This window comes from Actinia tenebrosa, unplaced genomic scaffold (assembly GCF_029948245.1).
Source record: "Actinia tenebrosa isolate PJP-AT-01 unplaced genomic scaffold, QUT_ActTen_1.0 PGA_scaffold6__47_contigs__length_16458017, whole genome shotgun sequence".
Classification (NCBI taxonomy): Eukaryota; Metazoa; Cnidaria; class Anthozoa; order Actiniaria; family Actiniidae; genus Actinia; species Actinia tenebrosa.
Genome location: NW_028292583.1, coordinates 782,366 through 810,118, shown reverse-complemented (window position 1 = coordinate 810,118; position 27,753 = coordinate 782,366). Strand labels below are relative to the sequence as shown.

Below are 27,753 nucleotides of genomic sequence, written 5' to 3'. Positions count from 1 at the left end.
GTTCACAGAAAAGAAGAAGAAAAAATTGAACTGAATCTTTTCCTGCCTCGGGTAACCATAGAATATAAGATACTAATGTTATACTGCGAAGACTCGACAAAATCAAATACTGCGCTCAATTCGAGAGGAAAGTAAATACGTGTCTATAAACTTCCTGTTCACAGAAAAGAAGAAAAAAAATTGAACTGAATTTTTTCCTGCCTCGGTAAAAATCCATTTCATACTCAGTAGGGTGTCTTTGTGTCCACAATCTAGAATTGAATGGCAAAATAGAATATTAAGGAACATCTTTTCTAATTCCCTTCAAGCTAGTTTTAGTCTGAAAATTATTATTATTAGTTAGGTTTGAGTAAAAGACAATAACTGGCAAGTGAAAAGATACTTGGAATTTTTGATTCTAAACGGAACCATTTAAAAAATGTAGGTAGACTTCAATTGTTATCACGCATCTGATCTGTCATCTTGCGTCCTATTTCGTATCAATAGCGGGGTAGATCTTTTCAAATCATATCGATGAATAACAAAAAAAGGTTATTAATATCAGGGCTAAAGGTAATGAGCATTCCTCATACCCTCCTATAGGTAAAACTTAACAAGCCTAGTTCTCAAGTATTATCAGATGTAGCTCTTCAGTTAGTTCATCAAAGGTTCATATCAGGGCTAAAGGTAATGAGTGATTCCTCATACCCCCCTATAGGGACAACTAAACAAGCCTATATCTCAAGTATTATCACTAGATGTAGTTCTTTAGTTGGCAGTAAAGACGTTGTGCTGCCGTGTCTACGACGGATGCTGGTCTTCTTGAATATATTCCTGAAGGTAAGTGGATATATCTTTTTATTTGTTTTAATAAATGGATTAGAATATTTTATAAAAAATAATCGTGTTTTTTTTAATGCTAAACTTCTTAGTTGGATTCAAACATATAAATACAGTTACAGTTACAGTTCTTTGATGTTGATCGGCTAAATCAGAATTTTTTCCCTTCTTTTTCGAAGTTAAACAGTTTTCATTGAAGTATATTAGAATTTCGCGGACTTACCTTTTTCGATGTCAAGATAATGAAATAATGATAAAAAATATTTTAAAACGTAATAAAAAATAAGAAGAATTTCATATTATCGACAATATCTTGCAACACCTACCGGTAGCCTAGTTGGCTCGCATCGAAGTTAGTTCTGATCTAGTGAATATCTAGTTCTAATGACCAAGAAAAAGGATGTTTTTTGGAAGACTAACTTTAAAGATAATTCTTAAGATAATTATTGATCGTTTAGCTGAATTTGTCTTCCATTTAATACCACTAATACCAACTTGAATGTTTTCCGTATATTTCGGAGTTAAGAATATAGAATACTCTTTATTGTCCAAAGAAAAAAATCATTTTTTCCCTTTGGAGCTAGGTCTGTCTGTAATTCTGACCCAATAAAATGAAATGTAGAATCCGACATTGTCATAACATTTCTCACTTATTTAAAAAGCTAATAAATATTTCAGCTACGAATAATCGGACTAGGGTCAGGTTTTAGAGGTGCTCAAGTGTCAGATCATAAGGAAGACATCTTATTAAAAATACATAGTTTTCTACAAGTGGTAAATGCCGGGGTTCGGAAGATTAATGCGCTGTCTCAACACTGCACATAAACATCACTTGAAGCAAAATAGGACATAATGTACGTGTGGCGTAAATGGAACTAATTGTTTCAATTGTCAGAAATTAATAACACCTGGCTCAAATATCTCAGCTTTCTTCTTTCTTCTTATTTTTTCGTTGGGTTTTTCGGTTGGAGGAGGGGGGGCGCGGAGGCGGGGGGGAGCGGTAGGGGGCGGGGGGGGCGTGTAGGGGAGTAGGGAGGAGGATGGGAAGATAGGTGATTCGAGGGGGAGGAGTGGGCTTGATCTAGTCTGATTTCTGGAGGTGGGTTTTCCAATTGCTGTCTTTGCTTCGTTCGTCGGGTGGGGGGGCGGGAGTTATAGCGGGGTAGTAGGTAGGTCGTTTTTTTTTTTAGCATTCTTTCGTCTTTCTTTTCTTTTTTCTTCTTTCTCTCTTCTTTCTTCTTTTCTTTCTTTCTCTCTTTCTCTCTCTCTCTCTTTCTTTTTTTCTTTCTTTCTTTCTTTCTTTCTTTTTTTCTTTCTTACTTTCTCTCTCTTTCTTTCTTTCTTTCTGTCTTTCTTCTTTCTTTCTTTCGATTTCTTACTTAATTCTTTATCTCACATCTCTGTCATTTACCAACTATAATTACGAATTTACTGGGCCATTAACAATCTTTATTTCATGTACCTAGTAATATACTAACATAATAAGGGGAAATGTAGATAAAATCACCCAATATTTGCGAGTTTATATTAGTAAACTGGTTATCAACTTATTTTCCTAAGAAGTGGGAATGACAAATTCAATATATATATATATATATATATATATATATGTATGTATGTATATATATATATATGTATGTATATGAATATATATATGTATATGAATATTTATCAATACATTACGTTTTGTTGGTATAACAAACTTATCTACATCTTATTGCTGAGATGTAGACCAATATTTCCTTAAATTGCAACATTTCGAATAAAAAGGCAATATTCGTCCAATTATAAAACGTTCATTAACAGAAAATTAATTTTTCAAAAGAACCTTAAACAAATAGAGAGACTGTTATAAGAATTAGACCTCATGTCGAAGGTAGAGTTCAATATAGGAAGTTATTGTTCTAGTAGCAAATTAAACCAAACGTACTTAGGAGGAAAACCCATCGCCATCTGGTGTTTTTTTTTTTTTTTTTTTTTTTTTTTTTTTAATCTGTTTGAATGGCTATCAAACCGAGAAAGATAGAATAATTTCCCGAACTCGCCTTAGTGACAACGAATAACAGTTACGCGTTGAGGTTGAACTTGGTAAATACATTTAATGTGTATTATTTCGTGGTCATTCCAAACGAATTCGGAAAACAGCTTTCATTAAAACAATTTTCCCCACAAAATAAACTTTAATAAGGATCTCATAAGCTGCTCTCGAGTGACGTTATTAAAACGAGACAGAGTTCCTAGACCTGTAGACGACACTCAGCTGTGGATGGCTTTGGAAGCATTGAGTATATTACGAACTAGAGGATTAAAAATGCTCAATAAATGCATTTAACATTTGATATCCTGGTCTCCGCTAATGAGGCAAGCATATAGTGCGTATCCTATCGCAATAAGATTGAAACGAAAATAATATGATGGATAAATAAATTATTTTTGCGTGAGACAAGAGCATGACATTTTACATTAACCTATACTAGGGTGATTAAGACGAACAAAAATAAGACAATAGAAGGGAAAAAAGAAAAAAAAAGTGGTAACAGCTAGCGTGTTTCATCGAAATCTTCGAGGAGAGTAACCCTTAATCGTCTCACTATTCCACCTCTGTAGTTTTTTTGCTGTTATCCACGAGAAAGCATCATTCACTACAAAGTCCTTTGAACAGCATTCTTAGCAGGAGATCTTTAGAAGAGACGGTAATGAATTCCGTACCAAAACTATGCTACCCCACCGGACAATAGGCCAAAATCCCGATATAAATAGCTAGTGTCACATAGACAGTTAGCAGTATTATTTCTCATTTTGATTGTCTTTGAAACACACACCGAGATAAAAAAACGTATAAATGTAGATCAGTGGTTCGCAGCTAAGAGAATGACGTAGCTTAAAACATAGTGGCTATGCTAATTGAGTATACATGTACCAACTGAAAAAAGCAAAGCTATGAAAGCTATATTGTGGTAGAATTATCTCGTGGTAGATGCTGTACCTTGGATATTATTAAATATCCACTACTTTAGATAGGAATGACGCAACTGAAAGTAAGCTGCCGTGCTGTGTACTCTCATAAAGAACGCGCTCCCAACCAATCAGAACGCGAGATATATAACAGTTAATTTACTGTATATATACGCTATGTAATAATATATGACAACTATTAAAATGACTTTTGTTTACACTGTAATGCCTCAAAGAATAGGCCATCTCCTTGAAACAAATTTATCTATTCTATTTTACCAGGTTTTACAACCTTGAATGGACTTTTATCCAATAATAATATATGGACCAATGGATAAAGAGAAAAATGTGCGCATGCGTAAACGATTTTGCTGCAAAGGAAACAGCGGACGGGATTTTTTGGTTTTATTATGATTTTGAAATTGCTTGCTTTTTGAGACTCTAATTCAAGGAATCTTTTTTCAAACTGATCTCAAGGGTTTTGGCATATTATCCTGGCCGCCCGAGTACTTATTCTCTAAGATTTTTTTTTTTTTTTTTTTTTTTTTTGGATTTTTCGAATGTTTTTTAAGAATGTTTTTTAAGAACTACCCCACTCGATTGTAAACTAGCTATCAAGAGAATATAAGCCTATATTATTTAGCGTTAATACGATTATTTGTTAGGTTATGAACACTTACCTTGATCACGTCATTCTTCGATGCTCTGGCGTCAATAGATACTTCCATCGTCTATTCATTCCTCATTTCCCCTTTCCACTTGTCATATAAAAAGATTTATGAATCTGTGATCGATCCTTGAGGCAACGATATTTCAAATCAAAGCATGGGTTGAGTATCAGTACACTTGCAGCTCAGGTCCGCGATATTTGTTGGTATAATTCCTTTTACGCTTTGCCCGGGGACACCTTCATCTTGGCTTGTAATACATGTAAGATATAGGATCTTTTTAGACTAAGGTTATAAGGTTAATGCCTTGGTTTTTTACGAAACCAACATCTTGCTTTCCTAAACCTTATTCAAGTGGATGTAGGTCAACCTCTAAATGCTAATTTATTCAATTTTGTTGTTCAAAGAATAAAGAAATTCTAAAACGCACGAGTGATCAAAATTCAAACACAAAAGTACATGTCCAATGCGCTGTTATCATATGACCCGTACGGCCCTGCTCGCGCGCTCTAATAAAACCATTGGAAAAAGTCACGTGATGGGGGCCGGACGGGTTGACGTAAGCGGGCCGGAAAAACCCGTCCGGCCCTGCTCGAATCCGCGCGCTTTCTTTTCTTTTTTCTTTTTCTTTTCGTGAGGGTCATATGATAAAATGCTTATTGACTGAGTTAGGTCGGGCCGTACGGGAAAATATTTGGCTCTCGGTCATTCGTACGACATGACCTCGAGCCAAATATTTTCCCGTACGGCCCTCCCACTCAGTCAATAAGTACATAGTCCTGCGCATAGCGAAAATATTAGAAATGAATGCATACGTTTTTCGTATTGTTTATGCTTCTTTTCGTTCGTTCGTTCGTCCTTACATCAATTTTTTCAATTAGATCAGCCGAGAGGTTGTTTCAGGGTTCTAACTGTGAGTTAGCCATGCCCTGACTTAGATCAACTCAGAGGTTGTTTCAGGGTTCTATCTGTGAGTTAGCCATGCACTGACTTAGATCAGCCCAGGGGTTGTTTCAGGGTTCTATCTGTGAGTTAGCCATGCCCTGACTTAGATCAGCCCAGGGGTTGTTTCAGGGTTCTATCTGTGAGTCAGATTATTTGGAGATCAAAATAATTGCTCGTGAAAGGTATGGAATTCACAAGGGCAAGTAAATAACCCCTGAAGGTGCTGGGTTTGATACAGGAGCTAATTCCATTAGCCACGTATCAGAGGTTGTTTCAGGGTTCTAACTGTGAGTTAGCCATGCCCTGACTTAGATCAACTCAGAGGTTGTTTCAGGGTTCTATCTGTGAGTTAGCCATGCACTGACTTAGATCAGCCCAGGGGTTGTTTCAGGGTTCTATCTGTGAGTTAGCTATGCCCTGACTTAGATCAGCCCAGGGGTTGTTTCAGGGTTCTATCTGTGAGTTAGCCATGCCCTGACTTTGATCAACTCAGAGGTTGTTTCAGGGTTCACTATCGATCGGTGTTCCGTGTACTGTCCTGGCAGTAAGCCCAGAGGTTGTAGCTTATCAATAAAATTTGAAGCGATACGACAAGCCACTATCACTTTTCAGGGGCGGATCCAGAGGAGGGGTGCAGGGGGTGCGCACCCCTCCCTAGTTACACTTTGCGCTCCTATACTTCGAAGATAACCTTTTTTTTTATATTTTTTATATTTTTTTTTGCCTTTGATTCTAAGGGATATAACCCTCCCTGGGTTAACATTGTGCGCAGCACCCCTCCCTGAACAAGATCCTGGATCCGCCCCTGCTTTTAATGACTCAAAAGAAAAACCACAGGATCGTAGTTTAGTTATTATAGTTTTAATTTAATTTCTATTTTTAATAGATGTCATTTTTTTTCAATGTATTCGTCATAAGACTAGTTTCTTTTGACATAAAAAGACAATACAACCACCATGCCTTTTGTTATTTTAACACTTTCTTGTGAATGATCGCAAACCGCTAATAAAAGCGGAATGATTAAGTTTATAGCGTGACATTTAACTTGACAGAATGCTAAAAACATGTTATCATATGTTGGAACTCATGCTCTCTTTATAAAGTGTCCACTTATTTTTCACTAATTTCAACTAATTTTTACTAACAAACATTAGTCAACAGGTGAACTTTTCGGACTGAACATTATTCCATGACCATCAACTAATGAATTTAACCGACTACATTATGACACTGATTGAAGACTGAGGAACTGTTATTCTGACATAGATCAGGGATAGAGTTTCGCAGTGTCTAGATACCCGGCATCCGGGAACCAATTTCAAAATATTGAGATACCCGGGAGTTTTTGATTTTAGAAAAAAATCGTCAAATAAACACATCTTTGCCCATTCAAAGTATTCTTACTTTATTTAGAATTGTCAAGCGCTTCTGCTAACGATAAAAGAGTTTCGCTTTTACTGTTTTCTCAGCATAGAATACGAAGGTCAATTCGAAGACACTTAGAAAAATTTCGATCAAACGTGTAGGAACCAATTTTTTTTTTTTCAAAAATCAAAAACTCCCGGGTATCTAGCGTTTGAAATTGGTTCCCGGAAGCTCTAGTCAAGCATGTTTGATCGAAATCCTTAATAAATAATTTGTAATAAATAATGTACATGTGATTAGAAATTTCTGCCTACGACTTCCAGGCATCAATCTAAAGAAAATTCAGAATAAGGAAACAGATGTTGGAGTAAAAAAGTGTTTCTTGAATCAGTCATATAGTTCCGATTATTTGGAGATCAAAATAATTGCTCGTGAAAGATATGGAATTCACAAGGGCAAGTAAATAACCCCTGAAGGTGCTGGGTTTGATACAGGAGCTAATTCCATTAGCCACGTATCAGGGTTTCCCTTCAGACATCAAGGTTCCAGTAACATTTTAAGTTGGTTTTTTTTTTTTTTTTTCCACTACAGGCCAAAGGGATTTTTCCCTCTAGTACGATTTGTAATCTATTCAGTAATGTTTCGAAAACTACGATGTTATACGGCGCCGCTAAAATCCTATTCTAAATTTTCTCAACTAGGTTTAGAAATACAGTCAATTCAAAAAACGTTGTCGTCGACTGGCTCAAGCCTACGCGACTGGACCAAAAGGAATATGGGTAAAAATCACCGAAGCGGTTAAATATTCGTTCTGAATTAATTGTTCCCGCTAGAAATAAGATAATAATGGCGAGAAACAATCCATCAAATGCATGTCTTCGGGTTTAGGGAAAGAAAAACAAAGTAGTTATGATTCAGTTCACAATTCCGAAAGTATGAAGGCATTTTAAAAACGTTTCCTTCAACACTTCCCGCCTCACCTACGAAGGTTTGTGCTGTAAACCAGGCATAACTAGTCAGATAAAATTATGGAGTCAACTCGGCTTCAATGATTGCTACCCAGAGTTCCTTTCGGTCCAGTCGCGTAGACTTGAGTAGGTTGACGACAACATTTTTTGAATTGACTGTATTCATTTAGTACCCACTCAGACTTTCCAAGAGTTCAAAAACATTATTATTTATGATCCCAAAGAAAGCACAGTTTGCCATACATCCGGGCACCAAATGTGACGTCATCCCTTGCTGTCAATCATATAAAGGGGCGGTTCGAACTCAGACCTTAATAAAACGAAACTGAGACTCTCCTGAAGACACTTTATACTCAAAAGACTGGATGGTGATTGCCAATATTCACTGAGGAACGTCTTAGAGGTAAGCTCTGTTCAACTACTACCAAACCTGTGATGGAATAAAGAGTTCGTTATGTTGGAGGGTCACTATGAGATACTCATTTGTCAGTTAACTACTAAGTTTTCGGCCGAGTGTCAGCTATAACATTTTACGAACGCTGGCTATAATATCAACCAAAATCATGAAATATCAGTTTTAACCCCATTGGCACCCTCTTATTATTGAAGTGGTTTATTATTACAAGTTGTTCGGAGATTTAGAGCGGAATTTAGAGCAAGCAGTCTATGGTGTGCTCGCTGCGCGTAATATAGACTTCAAGAAAGCCTTAATCTACATCTACATCTACATTTATTTAAGTCCATCAAAGGGGGTACCCAACACAGACAGACTGTTAATATGATAAGTATTACTGTAAGTAATATAATTAATGTAATCAATGAAGCTTAGCTATGAAGGAAGGTCACATGCGAGTCACAAGTCCTTGTGGTGTCGACGTCACTAAAATGAAATAAAATTAAGTCTTTTCATTGACGACCATTGGATCGAGTGTCATGATCAGATTAGTAGAAATAAATAGGGATTCATTTATGATTGTTAGTCACTGAATAATACGACTTCATTTCACGGGCAAAGTAAAGTCACTCTTGCCTGTGCTACCAAAACCTAAATGTTATTGGTGAGTGGTTTTCTGTGAGTCATCGAAAACTAAAGCTACACATAACATGTATTGGATATAATTCCATTGACGCAAAACTGATCAGAGAAATTATTAGGATCAACGAAAATATAATTAATTAACACTTTCTGTGGTTGGTTGAGGGGTTTTCTTGCGTGTGTCAAGTTAGACAGTTTTTATTAAGATGATTAGCATGAAATACTAAGGGTTTAGATAACGTCACTAGTTAATAACATAATAACTTGCTCCTTGTACTCTTTCTCTCGATCTCATTTTCTTTTCTCGTTTTCTTGTTTGACTCTCATTCAGCTTGCATTTAGCGCAAATAACAAATAGGCGCATATATATCGATTATATAGAAACATATGTTAGATAGCATGTGGTAATATGGCTAAAAATAGAACCGCAGACTTTGAAGTATTGACACCTGCAACCAAACTACAACAAGTGGTAACAAAGCCCACACTTCAACTGATCGATTAAGAATCAAAAGCCAACAAACGAAGTTAAGCTAACCGCACCACTTGTTTCTCCGGAACCAGCTGGATAATTTTTTGAATTCCAATTTTTGTCGTGAACAAAACTGTTAAGCTTCGCACAAATTTTTTGCACAACTTGCATTTTTTGTATTTGTTGTTCCAACCAGTAGAGTTCCATTCTACTTTCTGGGTTAATTTTTTGATATTTGGTGCAAAGAATTTACAACAAAGCATTTGTTATTATAGTGATGATGTTGATGATGCATGATGGTGATGAAGATGATGATTATACATAATGAGAATGAGAATAGTACATGATATTTAGTATGCCTGATGATGATACATGATGATGATGATACATAATGACGATAGATGATGTTGATACACGATGTTGATAGTGCATAATGATATATGCATGAAGATGATATATCCATGATGATGACGTATGATGATAATGGCGATAATGATGAAGATAATGATGATATCTGTTGGTGATGTTACATGATGATGATGATACAGGATGATACATGAAGATTATTATGTTACATGATAATGAACATGGTACATGATGATGGTACATGGTACATTATATAATGATGGTATTGATGATATTATATATTGATATATGTATCGGAAACATACCATATCATAAGCAATTTGCATTGAATACGTGGGGACAGAAATCAAAAGAGGAATTTAAGCAGCTGATCTTGGTAGAAGAAAACCTTTGAGCAGCTATAAGAGCCTTGGGGCATGCGCACTACCTGTATTTGTGGTCTATCAGTATCGTCTGATGGAAGAAAACCCTTGAGCAACTGTACTCACATGAAAAAGATATATAAAGAATGCGTGCAGGTCAGGTCTAGAGATTAATTAACGGTTGATATGATTCTGGCTCTTAGATAAATAGAGGTTATTACATGTTAATAGCTTGGTGTTGTTTTTATCACAAGTTTATCATATCATATCTTGAGCAAGCGAGTCTGAAAGCAGGCTTTTATTTGTTCGCTTATTTCAATAGCCGGATCTCCTGAGATGCTTTCATCCATCTATCCATCCATCTATCCATCAATTCATCCATCCATACATCCATCCAACCATTCAGAAAACAAAAGTATTTCAAATATAACTTTTCAAATCTGAATTTTTCATGATCAGCATTATACAGTCAATTCAAAAAACGTTGTCGTCGACCGGCTCAAGCCTACGCGACAGGACCGAAAGAAATATGGGTAAAATTCACTGAAGCGGTTAAATATTCGTTCTGATTGAATTAATTGTTCCCGCTAGTAGTAAAGATAATAATGACGAGAAACAATTCAATCCGTCAAATGCATGTCTTCGGGTTTAGGGAAAGAAAGATAAAGTAGTTATGATTCAGTTCACAATTCCGAAAATATGAAGGCATTAAAAAGACGTCTCCTTCAACACTTCCCGCTCGCCTACGAAGGTTCGTGCTGTAAACCAGGCATAACTAGTCAGATAAAATTATGGAGTCAACTCGGCTTCAACGATTACTACCCAGAGTTCCTTTCGGTCCAGTCTCGTAGGCTTGAGCTGGTCGACGACAACGTTTTTTGAATTGACTGTATCATTATTATTTTTGTTTACTGACGGTATATGATATACATCAACCCTCGATCGGCTTCCTCTTTGGTTGATATATCTCATATCCATTTCGGCCATGTCGGTAACGGTATATAACCTTTACGTGGCTTCTAGTCGTCAGATAGATATTAATGGTAACGATAAGTGGTGGTAGATAATACAGAATGGGTTAATATTCGCAGATGTCTCTCGCTCGCACTGAAACTGTTAGTGAAAAACCCAAAGGATTTTTCAATAATTTTCTCTTATCGATTGACCTTGAGGTAACGAGTCAGATAGCATCTACAAGCAATATACTTTGCCAGGATCCTGTGTGTCTTGATAGATCACGAAAGATAGTTGGACCGTGGAAGGAATTTTCTCTATGTTTGTTTTGGCAGTCAGATGCAATGACTTCTGAACAAGCAAATTAAAGATACTGAGCGGAAACAAAATAAATTGCAAAGAAACCATGATCAAAAGGAATAAAACGGTCAAACTGATTATCGGGAAAGATTGTGTGAACCAAGAAGATATCTTGAATGAATGAATGAATGAAACTTTTATTTAAAAATAGATAAAGCCAGAGTAGTCCCTTCAGAACTAATGAAAAGGTCTGCTATCAATGGAAGCCCTATAAAACTACAAGTACAAATAAGTAGAAATACTGATATGATCTCGTAAGGAGTGATAGCGAAAAATTCTAGGCCCGTCACAATGATCTATTATTCATTTAATTACAATTTAAAGTCAATTTGCATGCTATGAATCATAGGCAAATCACCTGACACTCATGCAGCAAACGTCTACAAGAACTCCGCAATCAGGGGAATGCTCAACTCCATTACAAGCTTTCATCGAATGATCATCAAGGTTATTCTTGACATCGTTAGACAAGAAGAAAACTGATCGAGAAAATCGTGTATCGACTTCACGGAAGCACCGGTAAATTCCTTTTTAGTATTTTTGATACTTTACTTAAGACCTATGACAAAGTATTCTCTTTTTTTCTTTTAGTAAGATTTTTTTAAACTGGCTGACGATAGACATGATGAAAGCAATTTACTATTTTTATCTTCGTCTTTACTTTAATAAGCCCCGTTTACACTAGCGATTTTTGCGGCGATTTTTACTGCGTTTTTTTTTTTTTTTTTTTTTTTTTTTTTTTTTTTTTTAATTTTGTTCCATAAAAAATAATGGTAAAGAATTTACTTGTAAAGTTTATTTCAGGATACCAAGATCTTCCTAGATTAATGTCTCTTTTGAAGGATGAGACAAAAGATTTCATATTTCCGAAAATCGCCGCAAAAATCGCCGCAAAAATCGCCGCAAAAATCGCCAGTGTAAACGGGACTATAGACATTCTTTTTCTCTTTATTTCTTTCGCTCATTCGATCATTGTTAGAGTAATATCTTTGTTCGTAGCTTAGTTATCTTCCTTTTCTCTAATTCATCGCCCTTGGACGTCGACAATAGTCACAATTTCCCGGGGTTTCTATTAAGCCCTGAAGGCGAGTTTTGTAAGTCACGACAACGGCTATCTATACTACTGTTCAGTCTTCTGCGCTTAAATCTTCGATTTCAGTTTGAAGTTTCGATATTATAGAATGACTGGTATGTTGTTCACAAAAACTCGCTCTTATTCATCAAATTGTAATGTTTAGCTTTATCTATATCTAAAAATGATTCATGAATACCGGTAACATAAAATTCGCTCTTTTATATCATCCTTGAAAATTTTGATATTTGAAGTCGACTAATATAAACGATTGATTATATACACTTAAATTTGAAGCTTGAGGGAACAGGCATTGATGTTTTTGTGTTATTTATCATCAGCCACTGATTTAATAAAAAATTCAGAATTCAAATTTCAAGTCATGTCAATTCAAAACCACTTTTCTGATGTAATAGGAGATTATATTTTCAAGAAAAAAACCAAATATGAATTCACACCCTTGGAAAATTAAGTGATTCTCTTTTGATGCTCATTCTTAATCTGAGATATAAAAAAAAAATAATACGATACGCCACTTGGAAACGTTTATATATCAGTTTTTCGTATTCATTTACAAACTGCATTTTTTTCTGTCCTGTTTGATGTTGTGGTGTTAACAACGCCAGTGTTGTCTTTTTTTCTTTCTTCGACTTTTCATCCGTGAGCTTTCTGTTTTCATTTGTTCTTCTGTTGTTTGTGTGTTCATCATCATCACCATCATCACCATCATCATCATCATCACAATCATCATCATCATCATCATCATCATCATCATCATCATCATCATCACCATCTGAGTTGTCCACCAATCTCGGAGAAACAGCTAAGCTAGAAAATACCAAACCCACGCCATTTCTATACAATACTGAAGAGAATGTGAGCACTATGGTTTTCATTCGAAAGGATTGACATTTGGGAATCCAGAGAATAATGGCACGTTTATATCAGTAACAACGTGCAACGCAGCCATGTTCGTAGCTTTGACTACGCTCACGCGTTTTCCCGCCAAAACAACCACAGGGATACCAATATGAAGATGGTGATTAAAGTAATTCTAGAACAAGTCATAAATTAATTAATGCGTCATAAATTATTCACGATTACCAGTCTAGTTAATAGTATTATTCATTTATTTTTCACTTCCATTCATTCTTAATTCATTTCCGTTCTTCTTCTTCTTGTTCTTTTACCCCCTTTTGTCTTGCTATTTCAAGGAACAGACATCAACATTTAGAAATCCAAGGTCCTTCATTAGAGCGCAATCAATTATTATCTTCCTCCTTAAGTACTCAAGTCAGACTAATACTATTTGCGTAAGAAGACATTTGCAAAAAAAAAAATCGACATTTAAAGGTAAATAACAAAATCGCCAGGATTTTCTTACATCTTAGTCAAATAAACAGTGATTTCAATGCAGGTTTTTTTGTCATCAGTAAGGTTTAGGGTTTTTCAAAACCTATTTATCTTGTTCCATGTCTTGTATTTTTAGAAATTTTCTAAAAATCTTCCTTGTTTTTCCGAGTGTAGCACTTAAAAGCCTAGCCTAACCTACTTGCCCTATTTTGCCTCGTGGCTAGGCTAGTAGACTAACCTAGAGGCTAACAAACCTATGACCAAAGATATCAAATAATTAGAAAAGTGAAGTTGGACTTTTGCGGAGTGAGGTAAACCAGAGAACCCGGGAAAAAGCCCTCGAAGCATAGGAAAGAACGACCAAGCAACAATAGATCTACTCATGTTATTAGCAGGAAACATCGATCACTTGTGCATGCTTCTATCTGTCTTCTTCCAGTTTAACTACGCTATATTTTCTTTAATCTTTACCGTTACGTTTCTAGCTAGATTTTAAGAAAGTATATGCCGCGCAAATCATAGTTTTCTCAGCCCTGAGAGATGGGGGAAAAAAAACTAAATGTAAGCGTTGGAATTAAATTCTTGTAAAACAATTAAGACATAAGAAAATATCAGAAAATATCACTAATCTTTTCTTTACTAAGGCTTATCGATGGATTTGGCAGAATACGTTGAATTCTTCGTTTGCGCGTTACGTCATCGCGGCCATGTTGGTGCCATTTAACAAAATATTTCACATTAGCATCCATTGTTAACGGTACTACAATGGCCGCCCTGTTTTGTCTTTTAACTCTCTTGACAATGCTTGCAACCCATCAATAGGGTAATTTAGCTTCATGACGGCTTTCCGCGACGACTGACTCGAAAATTATTTCGCATCTTATACGGTGTTTCGTTTTTCTATTTGACAAGACATTTTTGGTAACAATTTATGCAATTTACCGGTGCCTTGCCATTTTGTAGTACGTCTGATAGGTGCCCAATTGTCTGCAAATGGTAACCTAATAACGACGTCTTAGTCACTTCGGTTATGGACTCATATTCAATACAGCCAGCGAGCGTTGCCAAGATTAAACTTACGGTGTAAGGGGGGAAACAGGGAGAGAGAGTTCGTTGTAAGTCTGTCTAAGCTAAACCACTATCAGAAGCACTTTTTTCATGGAGCTCTCAAAGGTAAGCCAGACGCCATTCAACATTCATTTCCCAATAAAAAGCAACAGATACATTATAGGATACAGTTATAAAATAGGAGAAAAGCAATAGGTCGACGTTTGCACGGTGGCGTCATTGACCTCTACTACCAGACTCCCTTGCACACTTTCTTTTGTTCAGTTAATTAGCACCAATTGTCTTACTATTCTCATGAAGGAATAAAAATTTAAAAAAGAAAGAAAATTCGCGAAGCATTATGGTAGTGGTAGTCAAATGACGCCATCATGCAAACGTATTATATATGATAAGTTTAAACACACTTTTTTAAGATTTACCGTAAAAGGTGGCTAGTTATTTGCAATAATAGACAGTGGCTAAAAAATCTGTGGAAATGAAAATCATGCATTTATTTTGTTGATTAAACACAAATGGCGGCGTTTTGGATGACATATGGCGGCCCTGATGCTTGAAAAACTGTAGATTAGAAACTCGTTTAGTAATCGCTGCATGTAAAAATATCAAACATCGCCAAATAAACTGCGCATGCTGTATTTGAATTATTCCTTGAATGAAGCTTTTATCATTAGGAAATCAATAACATAGAGCTCGGCGTGAGATAAAATGGAGGAATGTACTTCCTCTTTTGATTATATTCTCTTGAAACACCTGTTGTTTTTTTCAACCTACGTTTTAATATTTAGTGAGATAATCAGTGCGCGCAGGAGAGAATGTATTACTAGGAAAACCAAAACGAAATAATGAGAAGAATATCAGTTAGGTATAACGTTTAGGTTCACGCCAATAATGTTTCTTAAACGACCTTAAGGTGACTGCCTACTTTTGAACGTTCGATTTGAGCCCACGACGTGCGCGCGCTCAAAAACTGCTGAAAAATCTACAAGATTTTATTGAAGAACCATACGCGTTTTGAGCTTCAACAGGGCAAAACCCTCAAACTTTGCACGGGACTCTCTATTTTTTGATAGCTCGTTCAAAAAAACTCCTAAAAATCTAGGTTATATCAACATTTTAGAAAAAGTTTATATTTCTAACACACGAAAAAATAGATTTTTGTAGGGATTTTTGTTCGACTTAATGAGATTTTTTAAGAACACCAAAACTACAAAATATGACAAATCAATGTATCTCTTTGTCTTTTTGTCGAAAATATCCACGTATTTTAGTAGAATGATTGACTAGCCGTCATTCGTGCAATCATATAGTCTGCAAATAACTATTATCTCATGAATCTTTTTTTTTTTATCACTTCCGGTGGCGCAAGTTTTGCTCCAAAAGTTCGCGCGTAGGCTTCCATTAAATGCTGATTATCTCGAAAACAAGCTCGGGACACCCTATTTTTCTTTCCAGATTTGAAATTAGCATTAAATTTCAATTCGGAAAATCGAACTGTTTAAAAAGGTTTAAATTGTTTTCCAAAAGTAGGTGCGGTCTGGGGCCGGCTACTCTCTCAACTGATCCATTCGGGCTAGAACATTATCCAGCGCATACTAAGGGAGGATTGTCGTCAGGTATAAAGTCAATACGACGCCTCAGCTTCTCCGCATGCGGATGTCTCGGGAGTATGGCATAATGGAGTCAAAATATTGTTTTCTCAGGGTTGTTTTTTTTTTCGCTCGATGTTGCTAAATTTTACATGTTACTTAAGCCACCAACTACCAAAATGTGTTGTCAAGCCTCTGTGCCACAGAGTCGGTCCAACTCCCAACCTTTTCTATCAAGAGCTGTATCCTTTATAAAGGCAGTTTATTTTCTAGATCCACTCAACTCCATCACTTACATTGCCGTCTGTGTTGATAGTGATAACAGCAACGTATTTCAAGCATCACACACATGCCTCAAGCATGATGACGTGTCATAATACCTACTTCCAGAATACCTTTATTTAGCTTTTATTGTTATGCTAATTTTCACTATTGTCTTGGTATTCTCAAAAGGGTTTTAACTTTAAATATGAAAAGATATTTTGAACTAGGATTGTCAGGGCCGTAACCAGAACTTGTACAGGGAGGGTGCACATCGAATAAAATCGGACCATTGATCGTTTTTTTATTACCAACTCAGTGGCGTAACTAGGGATCTTGTGCGGGGAGGTGCACAGGCAATAATTTACTGAACCAAAAAGGAAAAAAAAGGTAACCAAAAGAAAGCAGAACCAAAGAAAAAAAAAGGGGAAAGGAGATGGATGAGAGGACCTTAAGCTTTTATGGGGGAGGGGGGTGCACGTGCACCCTGTGCTCCCCCCTGGTTACGGCCCTGGTTGTGGTAGTTTGTGTGTGAAACGTCAACAGTTGGATTGAGTTGGAGTTAGGATGCATTTAACTGATCATGAAATTCATCAAAAGCTAGTATAGTGTTAAGTAATTGTTCTCAATCGTTCAAAAACTCGTTTTGGCGGGAGGTTTTCTAGTTCTAGAGGGCACAAAAACTATATCCTGTTTGCAGCATGATAAAAACCATAATGAATAAAAAATTGAGCAAAAAAATCGACGCTTTTTTGATTCTTCGCTCATTAAAAAAAAAAAAAAAAAACCTAAAGTACCAAAATAAAACGCCCTAATAATGATTTTAGTCACTAGACGCGAGGATGTACAATGACAGTGTGCCATTTGCAATATATTTATACTGTATTCTATTTACAAATACATACATTAGAGTCTCCCCAAAATGAAGACTGATGAGTCTCAAAAGAGTCTCAAAATCACAGCACAAATACTAAAATAGATAACTTTTTGATAGACTAAATTTTACACGCAAACTGAAATCGAAATTTTCATACTTTTTCCCCTTATGAACGTTTCTAACGTGGGAAGAAGGGGAAAGTTTGACGTCACGAGAGACTATTTATTTGCATACGTGCCTAAGTTTTTAGAACTGATAAAAATAAGCCGTCTGAAACCATTTATCTTACTATTCTCATATGACACTATGTTTATATATCTACTTTTCCTAGTTACAAAAGTCCATTGAATTCTAAGTGAGCAGCCGCGATCACCTGGGTGAGAAATAAGATCAAGTAAGATACATTTAAGTGTACTATTTGTAATAATAGCACTTGACGTGTGGACAAGAGTAGATCATATTTCCACCTTATATTCCGGATCATCGCTGCTGATTCATTTAGATACATGTACAATACTGAGTGTCAGTAAGGGCTCTACAACACTATATAGATGGTAGGTTTTTATGTGTTTTATGTACGATCGATTTTTATTACGGCTAGGAAATGTTTTTTCAATGTAGGGTTGATTTTTCTTATCTTATTTCTTTTGCCGATCGTTTGCCTTCATCGCCTACTCAACCCTAACTCTACCTTTTTCATACCCCTTTTCTACTGTTTTGGTTTTTGTCATTTTGCTATGTTTTCATTCTTTCCTGAATTGCCACGCATTTATTTCATTTTGTCTTCTACACTTCAGTTTGCTCCCTCAAGTATTTTCCTTTGCTTTGGTGATCCATCTAGCTTTATTTAGTATTGACCCCAAAAGCTTCTAGCTATTTATAAATTTTATCGTGCCGTTTGAATAAGAGATATCTAGAACTGACTTTGGCGTGAACAAGTTATCATTATTCCGATAAAATAAAAGACAGATGTTGACACGTGTCAGAAATAGGAAACGACAATGTTTTGTTTTTTTTTTTTTTTTTTCGTTTTTTTTTTTTTTTTTTTTTTTAAGGGGGAAAAACACTTAGATTAGTATAGTGACTAATATCTAGTGACTAGTGGTCAAGTCACCTTTCTTAAGCAGACGCGGTCGTTTCTAACGAAGTGTTGATGAGCACTTTTTTCGTATCAACTTGAGTATTTTTTTTGTACCAACTTGAAATGTCAACAGAGCATTTTGACATTTAAAGTATTCTTGCAATTATAAAACTACAGTCAAATAATCAATGTGATTTATTAGAAATAATGTGAAAATATTTCTTGTTTTACGAGGGTAGCTCTCAAAAGCCATTGAGTAAGAAACCTGTGACCTTCATTGCATGATCGAATTAAGATGAAGTACTGGAGAGAACCAATAAGCAACGCTACTGCCATACGACGCTGCACCCGGATTCACATCGGTCTGAGAGTTGGAGCAATAGAGCATGCCCAAACGCCCGCCCTTCGTCACACCTTTATTAACCGGGCAGCCTATACTAAGCCCTGTATTCTCAGCATGTGATCGCATAATACAGGTTTCTGTGACTGTAAATTCATCTTATCGTTTTAGAAATAGGGGTTCGTCACACCTTTTTTACCCGGGCAGTGATCGCATAATACAGGGTGTGACTATAAGTTTAGTTCGTGATCAGTTACATAAACGATGATTGAGACGCCATTAACGATTTTAAGGTGCTTATCGATCCGCGGGCCATTCCGGATTTGAAAATTCAATTCGTTATGTTCCTTATAACATTAATAGGATCTATTATATATATGTCCTATAGTCACTTACCCAGAAGCAACATACTTATTCGTTACGATTGCATGTACCAACTTAAGTGGATGGGATTAATTAAAACGCCTTTTGAAGTAAGCAAATTGCAAAAGAAATCCTTTCGGAAGTTCTTCATTATATATTATCTTGCATGTTCACAAATAGATTTAGTTTTGAAGAAATTGGAAACTAGTGCGGTTAGAGTTCTTTTTTTTTTTTTTTTTTTTTTTTTTTTTTTGCAAAACAACGAGAAAGGGGTAATCATTACATTTCTCAAGTCCTCTGCTAATTTCCAAATTAGAATAGTCGTTTATTTAGATACGAAATAGGTGTGTACTCTCATAAAGGACGCGCTCCGAACAAATCAGAAGGCTAGATCATATGTTATTTGAAAATAGATAGCATTAGAGTAATATGCATTTTCTAGAAAAAATTAACCTTTATAGTTATATCAGTTGATGAGATTGTGAGATAAGTATCTTTAACATTGATTAGTCCATTTAATTAACGGATATGAAATAGTTATCTGCAGGGTAGCATTTATTCAATTACTATATATTATTCATTGACAATGTAGTCAAAATAAAAAGGTCAAGAACTAAACTCTTTGATCATAGAGTGCTTTTCGTATGAGTGGACGCACGTTACAAGGTACGAGATGATTTAACGTTGAAATGAAGAGACGACTAGCTAAAAAACTAGTGTGAGCTGCGTCGGTGTTTCTAATGAAACAGTAATGATAAAAGGGTAAATTATACACCGTGAAAAGATGGAAAAACTTACTGACTTTTCGGACGCTAGTCCTTTGTCGGAGTAAAAGAGGACGAAAGACTACCGTCCGAAACGTCAGTATGTTTTTTCAGCTTTTCACGGTATAAAATTTACCCTTTTATCATTAACGTTGAAATGGCTTTTCATTGTCTTCCAGTAATGAATAGACCTCGTTAAGTTCGATTCGATATCTTAAATTAGAACTTCATTTCAGGCTTTATCTTGTGATATTTCATGTATGGTACGAACGCGTGGATAACCAAATACAACTGATTACTGGTAAGAATATAATAATGTACCATATATGACGCTGATAACTTTCCGCAAAACAATATTAAGAAAATCGTGATAAATGTGCTAGTCACTCAACTACTCATTGAAAATGTTATATCAAATCTATACCACTATATTAACTAATCCTTTTGAGGTTTAATGCTATTTTGAACATTTTATTCCGATATGTTTTTCGTGCCCGAAAGTGGCCCGATATTCATCCAATCGCAACACGCATTTACGGGCACAGTAAGGTAAGTAAATTTGCTGTGTATCGCTACTGATTACGAAAAGCGCTCTTTTAGAAACAAGCGTGGCTTGGTTGTCGTATTAGAAAGAAAAGCAAACTTTAGGCTCTATATTTTATTGTTCCGATTAATCTCTTCTCCCTAATCCTTGATTAGGCTTAAAACATCGATATAACGAAGCACTGAGGGAGGTTGATCTTGTGCCCGCTTAATTTACTGTTCTCCCTAATCCTTTTAGATTAGGCTTAAAACGTCCAAATAACGGAGCATTGACGGAGGCCTTACCAAGTAATTTGCTCACAAGCTTTCTTTTTTCATCCGTCTTGATGCGCGTTTTTTAGGAACTTTGCCAAGCTATTTTACACAGCATCCAACAAAAGTCTAGTTTGATATTGCGTACAACTTTATATGATTTTACTTTTTGAACAGCTGCAGCGTTTGTCTAGTAGTTAACCGGCCTTAGATGTGGCGCCTACGACCACTAGCCACCAACCTGCATATTATACAAAAGTTAGATATATCAAAGTTGACATGTATGAACACAAACCAATTCCATGCATTGACTTGGAGTCGAAACGTTTCCCCTATGCAAAAAAAAAAAAAAACTTCAATGAACTTTACTGTTTTGTGTCATTCCGGTTATAATAGGCGCCATGTTTAAATGACTTCGCTAAAGAACACTTTTTGTATATAAACACTCGTCACCATCGGAACATTAGGACCTATGAACGGAGCTCTCAGTGGATCGGCGAGAGGTTCCGCCTCTTTCCCCAATCCCCGGAGAGTCTCGTTCTCTGAGGCTAGGGTACGTAGTAGTAACGGCTACTTGTTGGTTTTCTTATGTGCCTTGAGATTTATTTTCTCCGGATTCTCCGGTTTTCCTCCTTCCACAAAATTTCAACTTCTAAATTCCAATACTACCAGAACAAGGGCCATATGGTTTTTCGCACGCGCTATTTCCATTTATTGTTTTGATGGCGTTTTGATCACTAGAAACGAAACGGATGAGAGACGAATAAGCACTTGGCCACTTGAAGGTTGTGCTTTTGTTGTTGAAAAAAATAGCATTAAAATATTGTAAATAGAGGAAGACAAAGTTTGGAATGGAATGGAATCGAAGGACAAAGCACGCAAGATGGTTTGTATTGTTGATACTAGACAAGGTGACTCACACAGTTTACACTGCTTTTACAGCCTAGTTCAACTTGACTTCACAATGTTTTTTCTTCATGAAGTGACTTTACTGAATTGTTCCATCTATTGTGTCTAGCGTAAATAGTTTCTAAAACTGTATGAATGCAGTTGCCAGCCTATAGAAAAGGAAGAATTGTCAGTGCCAAATACAGCTGTTGAAGTCTACTGGCTTTTCTTGATTAGTCTTCGTCTTGTTGTTTTTTGGCTTTAAATTTCTAAAAGACTTGGTTTTTTTCAATCAGCCGTATAGCTAGTATGGTCTACAGGCTTCATTGGGCAACGTAGGACCGATAAAAGGTATGGAATGTTTTAGAGCAGGATAGCTAGAGTTTTTAAAGCTTGCATGAGTTATGTTAAACACCAAAAATATTTTATCCCGTTTAAGACTCAATTTTTTTCTGTCTTTAAAAAAAATTGCAGCTGCATAAGTTGCTTTGTGAGGATCAGCTCACGTATCTCATCAGATATATCACGACAGTACAAGTATATAGTTCATATATATTCAGAACAGGAGCGGAAAGCTACACTATATATAGGGATGTTTATCAGAGATAGGGATTGTGGCTATCAAAGCTTTAGCAAGTTATATTAGTGAAATGAAAGCGTTTTCCAGCCCGCACCATTCTTTTACTTAACACAATGCAAAAATGACTCAGTGACAACAAATCAGGCTTCTTAGAGCATAAAAGCGTTCTGCTCGAGGCATAAACCCTCTTGCACCTGTTAACTGCAATGCTTTTTTTTCCCTTTTATTCCCGATTTTTGACGAACAAACTGCAACCGCCATACTAGAGCTTGCACAACTGATCTTCTTGCCCCTAAAGCTTGCTCAAATACTGGTCTTAGAAGCTTTCAATATTCTGCTTCTGTCCTTTTCAATTTTTTGCATCCTGATCTAAAGCAAATTTTGTCCACCTCTCGACCTACCAATGTCTCTGTTGTTCCTCTTTCTCTAAAACGACAGTTATACGCTCTCTTTTCCTCGACAAACTTAACTCTGCAGATAGTCACTAGATAGTTGCATTATACTAATTTCTATTATGTCCATTTTCTACCTAGTTATTTTTACATCTAATAGTTGCTTATATATTAGATCTTTTCGAGTTTTATAGTTTTAACTTTTCGTTTTCGAGGGCCATATTATGTCACCCTTGTAAAATAACGATTTAAATTGAAAAACTTAAATTAATAAAACTAAACTAGTTAACACGGTCGATACGACTATCAAATCAATCGATTAAAAAATAAGTGAAGACAAGTTGTTCGGTCGGAGTTTTCGGCAATATCAAGCAATATTTTAACTTTGGTTTCATGTTTTATAAGAAAAAATGAAAAGAAAGTTAAATACGTACAGAGCTCTTATTAACCATGCGAGGTCCATACCGTCCTTTTCACTGGTTTATGGCCCAAGTACGAATATAGACCTCTTGTGCATGTGACGTCAAAGCAGCTCAATTTGGAGGACAAAAGAAAAGAATTTCAAACTCCTGGAAATTGGAAACCTATTGTTATGTCCTTCACAGGCTGCGTACTTTTATAGTATTCCTTGTTCTTTTATATGGGTTTTCATATGCTCTTCTTTATGATCCCAGATATGTTGAATCTTTTTGTATCAATATTGAGTGTCGTATTTCCCTGTGTCTGTTGTCTGCGGGCAGACCCACGAGTTAGCATAGTCCCCGTATCCTTCCTTGATTTTCCAAAGTTTTTCTTTTTTACTTGTCTTTTTTTCTTTTCTTTTCTTCTTCAAAAATGTTCATGTCGAATTCGTTATAAAACGACGGCCTTTTTGTTTGCCGCTTTTCCGCACAATCCAAATATGGAATTGATCATACCATATATGGAGTGCGCTTTCTCTACTGCAACTTCGACACTAACATATAGAGTAAAGCTTGATATGTTGTATCTCTTTTTTTTTCAGGAATGAGCCATGGATAACCACTCTATTTTCCCCAATAGTTCGATGTCCATACCGAACGACACAACAATCATTTCATCCCAATTACAGATCATCCTGTACAGCATCGTCCTTGTATGGACTCTACTTGGCAACATACTTGTAGTCATCGTAATCTTCGGAAATGAAGGCTTAAAAACGAATTTCAATTACCTTATTGTGAACATGGCAATTTCAGACTTAGCTGTCCCACTGTTTGCTCTTCCAATAAAGATTGCTGAACAGGCAAGTGGGACGCGCTATCTATGGTTGGTTAGTGGTACCCTCGGTAACGTCCTATGTAAACTATGTTATCTACTTGCAGATATTTCGCCAGCCGTCTCAGTCTTCACTCTGCTTGCTATTTCTGTAAACAGGCTCATTGCCATTGTTTTTCCCCTACGATTTCAGACGTTTAGCAAGAAAAAAGGATACCTTCTGATCTTAGCCACTTGGGTCATGGCTGTCGCCGTCTTCTCTCCCTACTTTTACATTTTTAAGCTTGTAAAAGTCAACGACCTCAATTTATGTGGGCCTTCATGGCCGACATTCCAAGATAAAACTGCCTTTATCTCAACGATAATCATGGTTTTGTTTTTCATACCAATGGGTATCATAATACTGGTTTATTCCTTCCTGATGTATAAAGTCAACAAAAACTCAAAAACGGTCAACAACATGCTTAACAACCAACAAGTCCAATCACGACGTCGAAGAAACAAGCAGATCTTTTATATATCAGTAGCTATCGTAGCTGCGTTTATAATCCTCTGGGGACCATTTTATTTGTTTCTATCTGTGGTAGGTTTTATTTGGAAGTGGCAACCTCCGCCCATCGAACCAAAAACCACTGAAATAATCATGTTTGTTGTTGTGCTTCTAGGGTATCTTAACCCAGCGGTCAATCCTTGCATCTACTTTTTGTTTGTTAAGAATTATCGACAAGGCTTGAAAAGGATTTTTGAGAAAAGAAGAGTAAGGAGGTGCTCAGAAACGAATACATTCTTCTTGCGAACCTTACGCGGCAATGCTGAGACAATGCCAGGGACGTCGAGTGCCGAGCCGTCCCAATGTCAACTAGTGCACGTCAAATACATTTAATGATGGCCTGCTTCAAATGTTCAATGGATGTGGGGTAACAAAGACGAAACAAAATAACCAGAATAATCTTACCTATCAGTATTTAATCACGCATGGTGTATAGTGTGATTATAGCTAATATAGACAGTAACTATAATGTATTTATTGGTCAGTTACTGGTGCTCACACTGATCCATGTCAGTGCTGCACACAGGCAAACATTCTGAATCCTGTATGGAGCATTTTCAAGTAAAGAAAATCGCACATTAAACAAGATGTAAACACAAAGTTGGTTATTCTTCAGCGAAGTTTCATTTTTGAGCGGCAAGATGATTACATCGATAAAATTCGAGATGGAATTGGGGGGAGGGGAGCATGGATTGATGCGATTTTGATTTACCACGACCACATCGTCACGCGTACGGAGCTGGACACAATGTGGTATTTTCTGCGGCATGTAAGCATTCAGCATCGGTATCATGTGCCCAGCTCAATATAATGATCAGTACTGATCCGGCCGGATTGTATTGAACTGGTATTTCTAAATGCTACGAACATCTCTTTATTATTTTGCAGTAGAAAGGATTAACAATTCCCATGCCTGGTTAAGGCACTTGTTGTTGTTGTTGTTGTCGCTCAAGGAAAGAACGCGCTGAAATGCATGTGTGAACGGGACCCTAACTGTTACATAACTGTATCAGAAGCGTTAGCATGCAAGTGAAATCTGTTCATAATAGATCTAATCCACTGTTTTCCCATTCCCGACCACGTGTCATTCCCTAGAGTATTATTTCTTTGTTCAACGGTTGTGCATGAGAAGACACATGAATATGGATACAACTCAAAGAATCTTATTCTGAAGAGAGTGACACGTAGACTGAAATGAACAAAACACTTCACCCAAGTGGATTTGATCCATCGATGTCTTTACTAGCTAAACAGCTCGTCCTTGCCACGCATGCATCGTCATGCGAGTCCAGCTTTGAGCTACGTGATCCCATAGTTGATAGAGGGGAACAGGGCCGTAACCAGAACTTTTACAGGGAGAGTGCACATCGAATAAAATCGGACCATTGATCGTTTTCTTATTACCAACTCAACCAAAACTAAGCAGAACCAAGAAAAAAAAGGAAAAAAGGAAAAAAAGAAGAAAAAAAAAAAAAGAAAAAAAAGAAAAGAAAAAGAAAAAGAAAAGGAGATGTATGAGCGGACCTTAAGCTTTTATGGGGGGTGCCGTGCACCCTGTGCTCCCCCCTAGTTACGTACGGCCCTGCGGGAATGGTTATGAAACCTATTGTTAGAGGTCTTTGTTCGCTTTTGATGTTGAACCGGTCTTGACCGTGCATAAGGTTTGATTTTTGCTCATCCAAAATTGCAAAATAAGTAAACATAAATTTTGTGTATATGGGATTGTTGTAAGGAATATTCAAATATCTTATAAATCTTTAAGTATTTTGAACTAGCAGCCAAAAGAAAGATTTTGGTCTGTTCACTCAGCCATTGCCAACAATGGTAAAACAATGGTAAAACAAAGGATTGTGCAGACATATAACAATAGGTTTCATAACCATTCCCCTCTACTAACTATGGTGATCCCAAATATGAATGACAACATCAGTTATACCATAAAAGAGTTGACCATGGTTCAGAAGAATCGGGCAACTTCTCCCCGCGTTTCGAAATATAATATCTATAAAAGTAAATGGCAGATTACCATTTACTGATTTAATAATAATAATAATAATATATTATTATTATTATTATTATTATTATTATACAGCTTTTCATTAATCCTATATAGGTAACTTTCCAATTATTTTCTTAATCATATCCTTTTTGTAATCACTACCAAATCCTGCAATCTGATTGGTTCATAGGAGTGCGATTAATTCCCAAATCGCATCCTTAGGAGCTCTTAATCGCATCCTTTTGAGCTCTTAATCGCATCTTTTTGAAAGAACCAATCACAGAACAGAATTCTTATATTCAGCCAGTCAGAGAGGAGAATGATAAGCATTATTTATGGGTATTAATGATTTGCTGATAAATCGTTTATTTTATACAGGAAAAACCTGATTGATTTACTTCTTATTCTACATTAAAATGATTATTCTGCACTCTTTATTGTGTCTTTTTCTTGTGTATGATTACAAAAAGGATATGATTAAGTGGTAATTGAACTTCGTGTCGTGCAATTTTGGACCAAAATCATACTTGTGATTAACAAATTGCACTCCCGCTAGGCGGTCGTGCAATTTTGTAATCACTCGTATGATTTTGGTCCAAATCGCACTCCACTCAGTTCAATTACCATCATTAATTGGACAGGTCTTGTTGATATGGGATTAATTAGGCAGCTATATAATTAATAGGTAATGGGATTTCATACTCCCCAATCAAGAAATAATTAGACTCGAAAAATTGACTGCCAAATTGGACTCAGTCCTCGGAATTTTCCTCGTCCAATTATTTCTTAGTTGGACGGCATGGGGTCCTATTACATATACTAATAACAATAATAAAGACAGTTTTTTTTCTATGCGTTTACAATAATTAAATGTACAAATGTATATAAAAATTCTGATTGGCGACGAGGCGCTTTCTCGCTAATTCATTCAGGGACGAATTCAAGCTTACGTGTTCCGCCTCTGGCTGAGTCGGGCGAACCTTCTGTCTGTATACTCGACCCCATACGACTATCTATATGCTTATTATGTGCCGTATATTTATATTAGATAAGATATATGATAGATTAGATTAGATTGGATTGGATATTTATGATAAAAAATCTAGGAGACTATCACGTACGATAAAGTATGAAATTCATATGAAATATCAAATTAGAAGTTGTGATGGTCGGGAATAATAATATTGTTAATTAAAGGATCATTATTAGATACGTCAAGTGCCGGTTACATTTGTCTCGTGTCCCTCGAATTTTCAAACTCAGTTTACCTTCACATAC

General features: G+C 36.2%; 1 protein-coding gene across 5 annotated transcripts; it reads left to right on the top strand.

Moving 5' to 3' along the window:
• The first annotated feature begins 649 nt into the window (after positions 1-649).
• On the top strand, positions 650-27,325 carry LOC116304677 (neuropeptide FF receptor 2). 5 transcript variants are annotated; one of them, XM_031714444.2, is made up of 2 exons: positions 650-819; positions 23,694-27,325. In XM_031714444.2, the coding sequence occupies exon 2, from the start codon at positions 23,703-23,705 to the stop codon at positions 24,807-24,809; it is 1,107 nt and encodes a 368-aa protein (XP_031570304.1). In that variant the 5' UTR covers positions 650-819; positions 23,694-23,702; the 3' UTR covers positions 24,810-27,325. The 5 variants fall into 5 exon arrangements, with proteins under 5 accessions (XP_031570304.1, XP_031570298.1, XP_031570299.1 ...); XM_031714438.2 differs by lacking the exon at positions 650-819 and adding an exon at positions 8,046-8,123; XM_031714439.2 differs by lacking the exon at positions 650-819 and adding an exon at positions 11,636-11,789.
• The last annotated feature ends 428 nt before the right edge of the window (positions 27,326-27,753 follow it).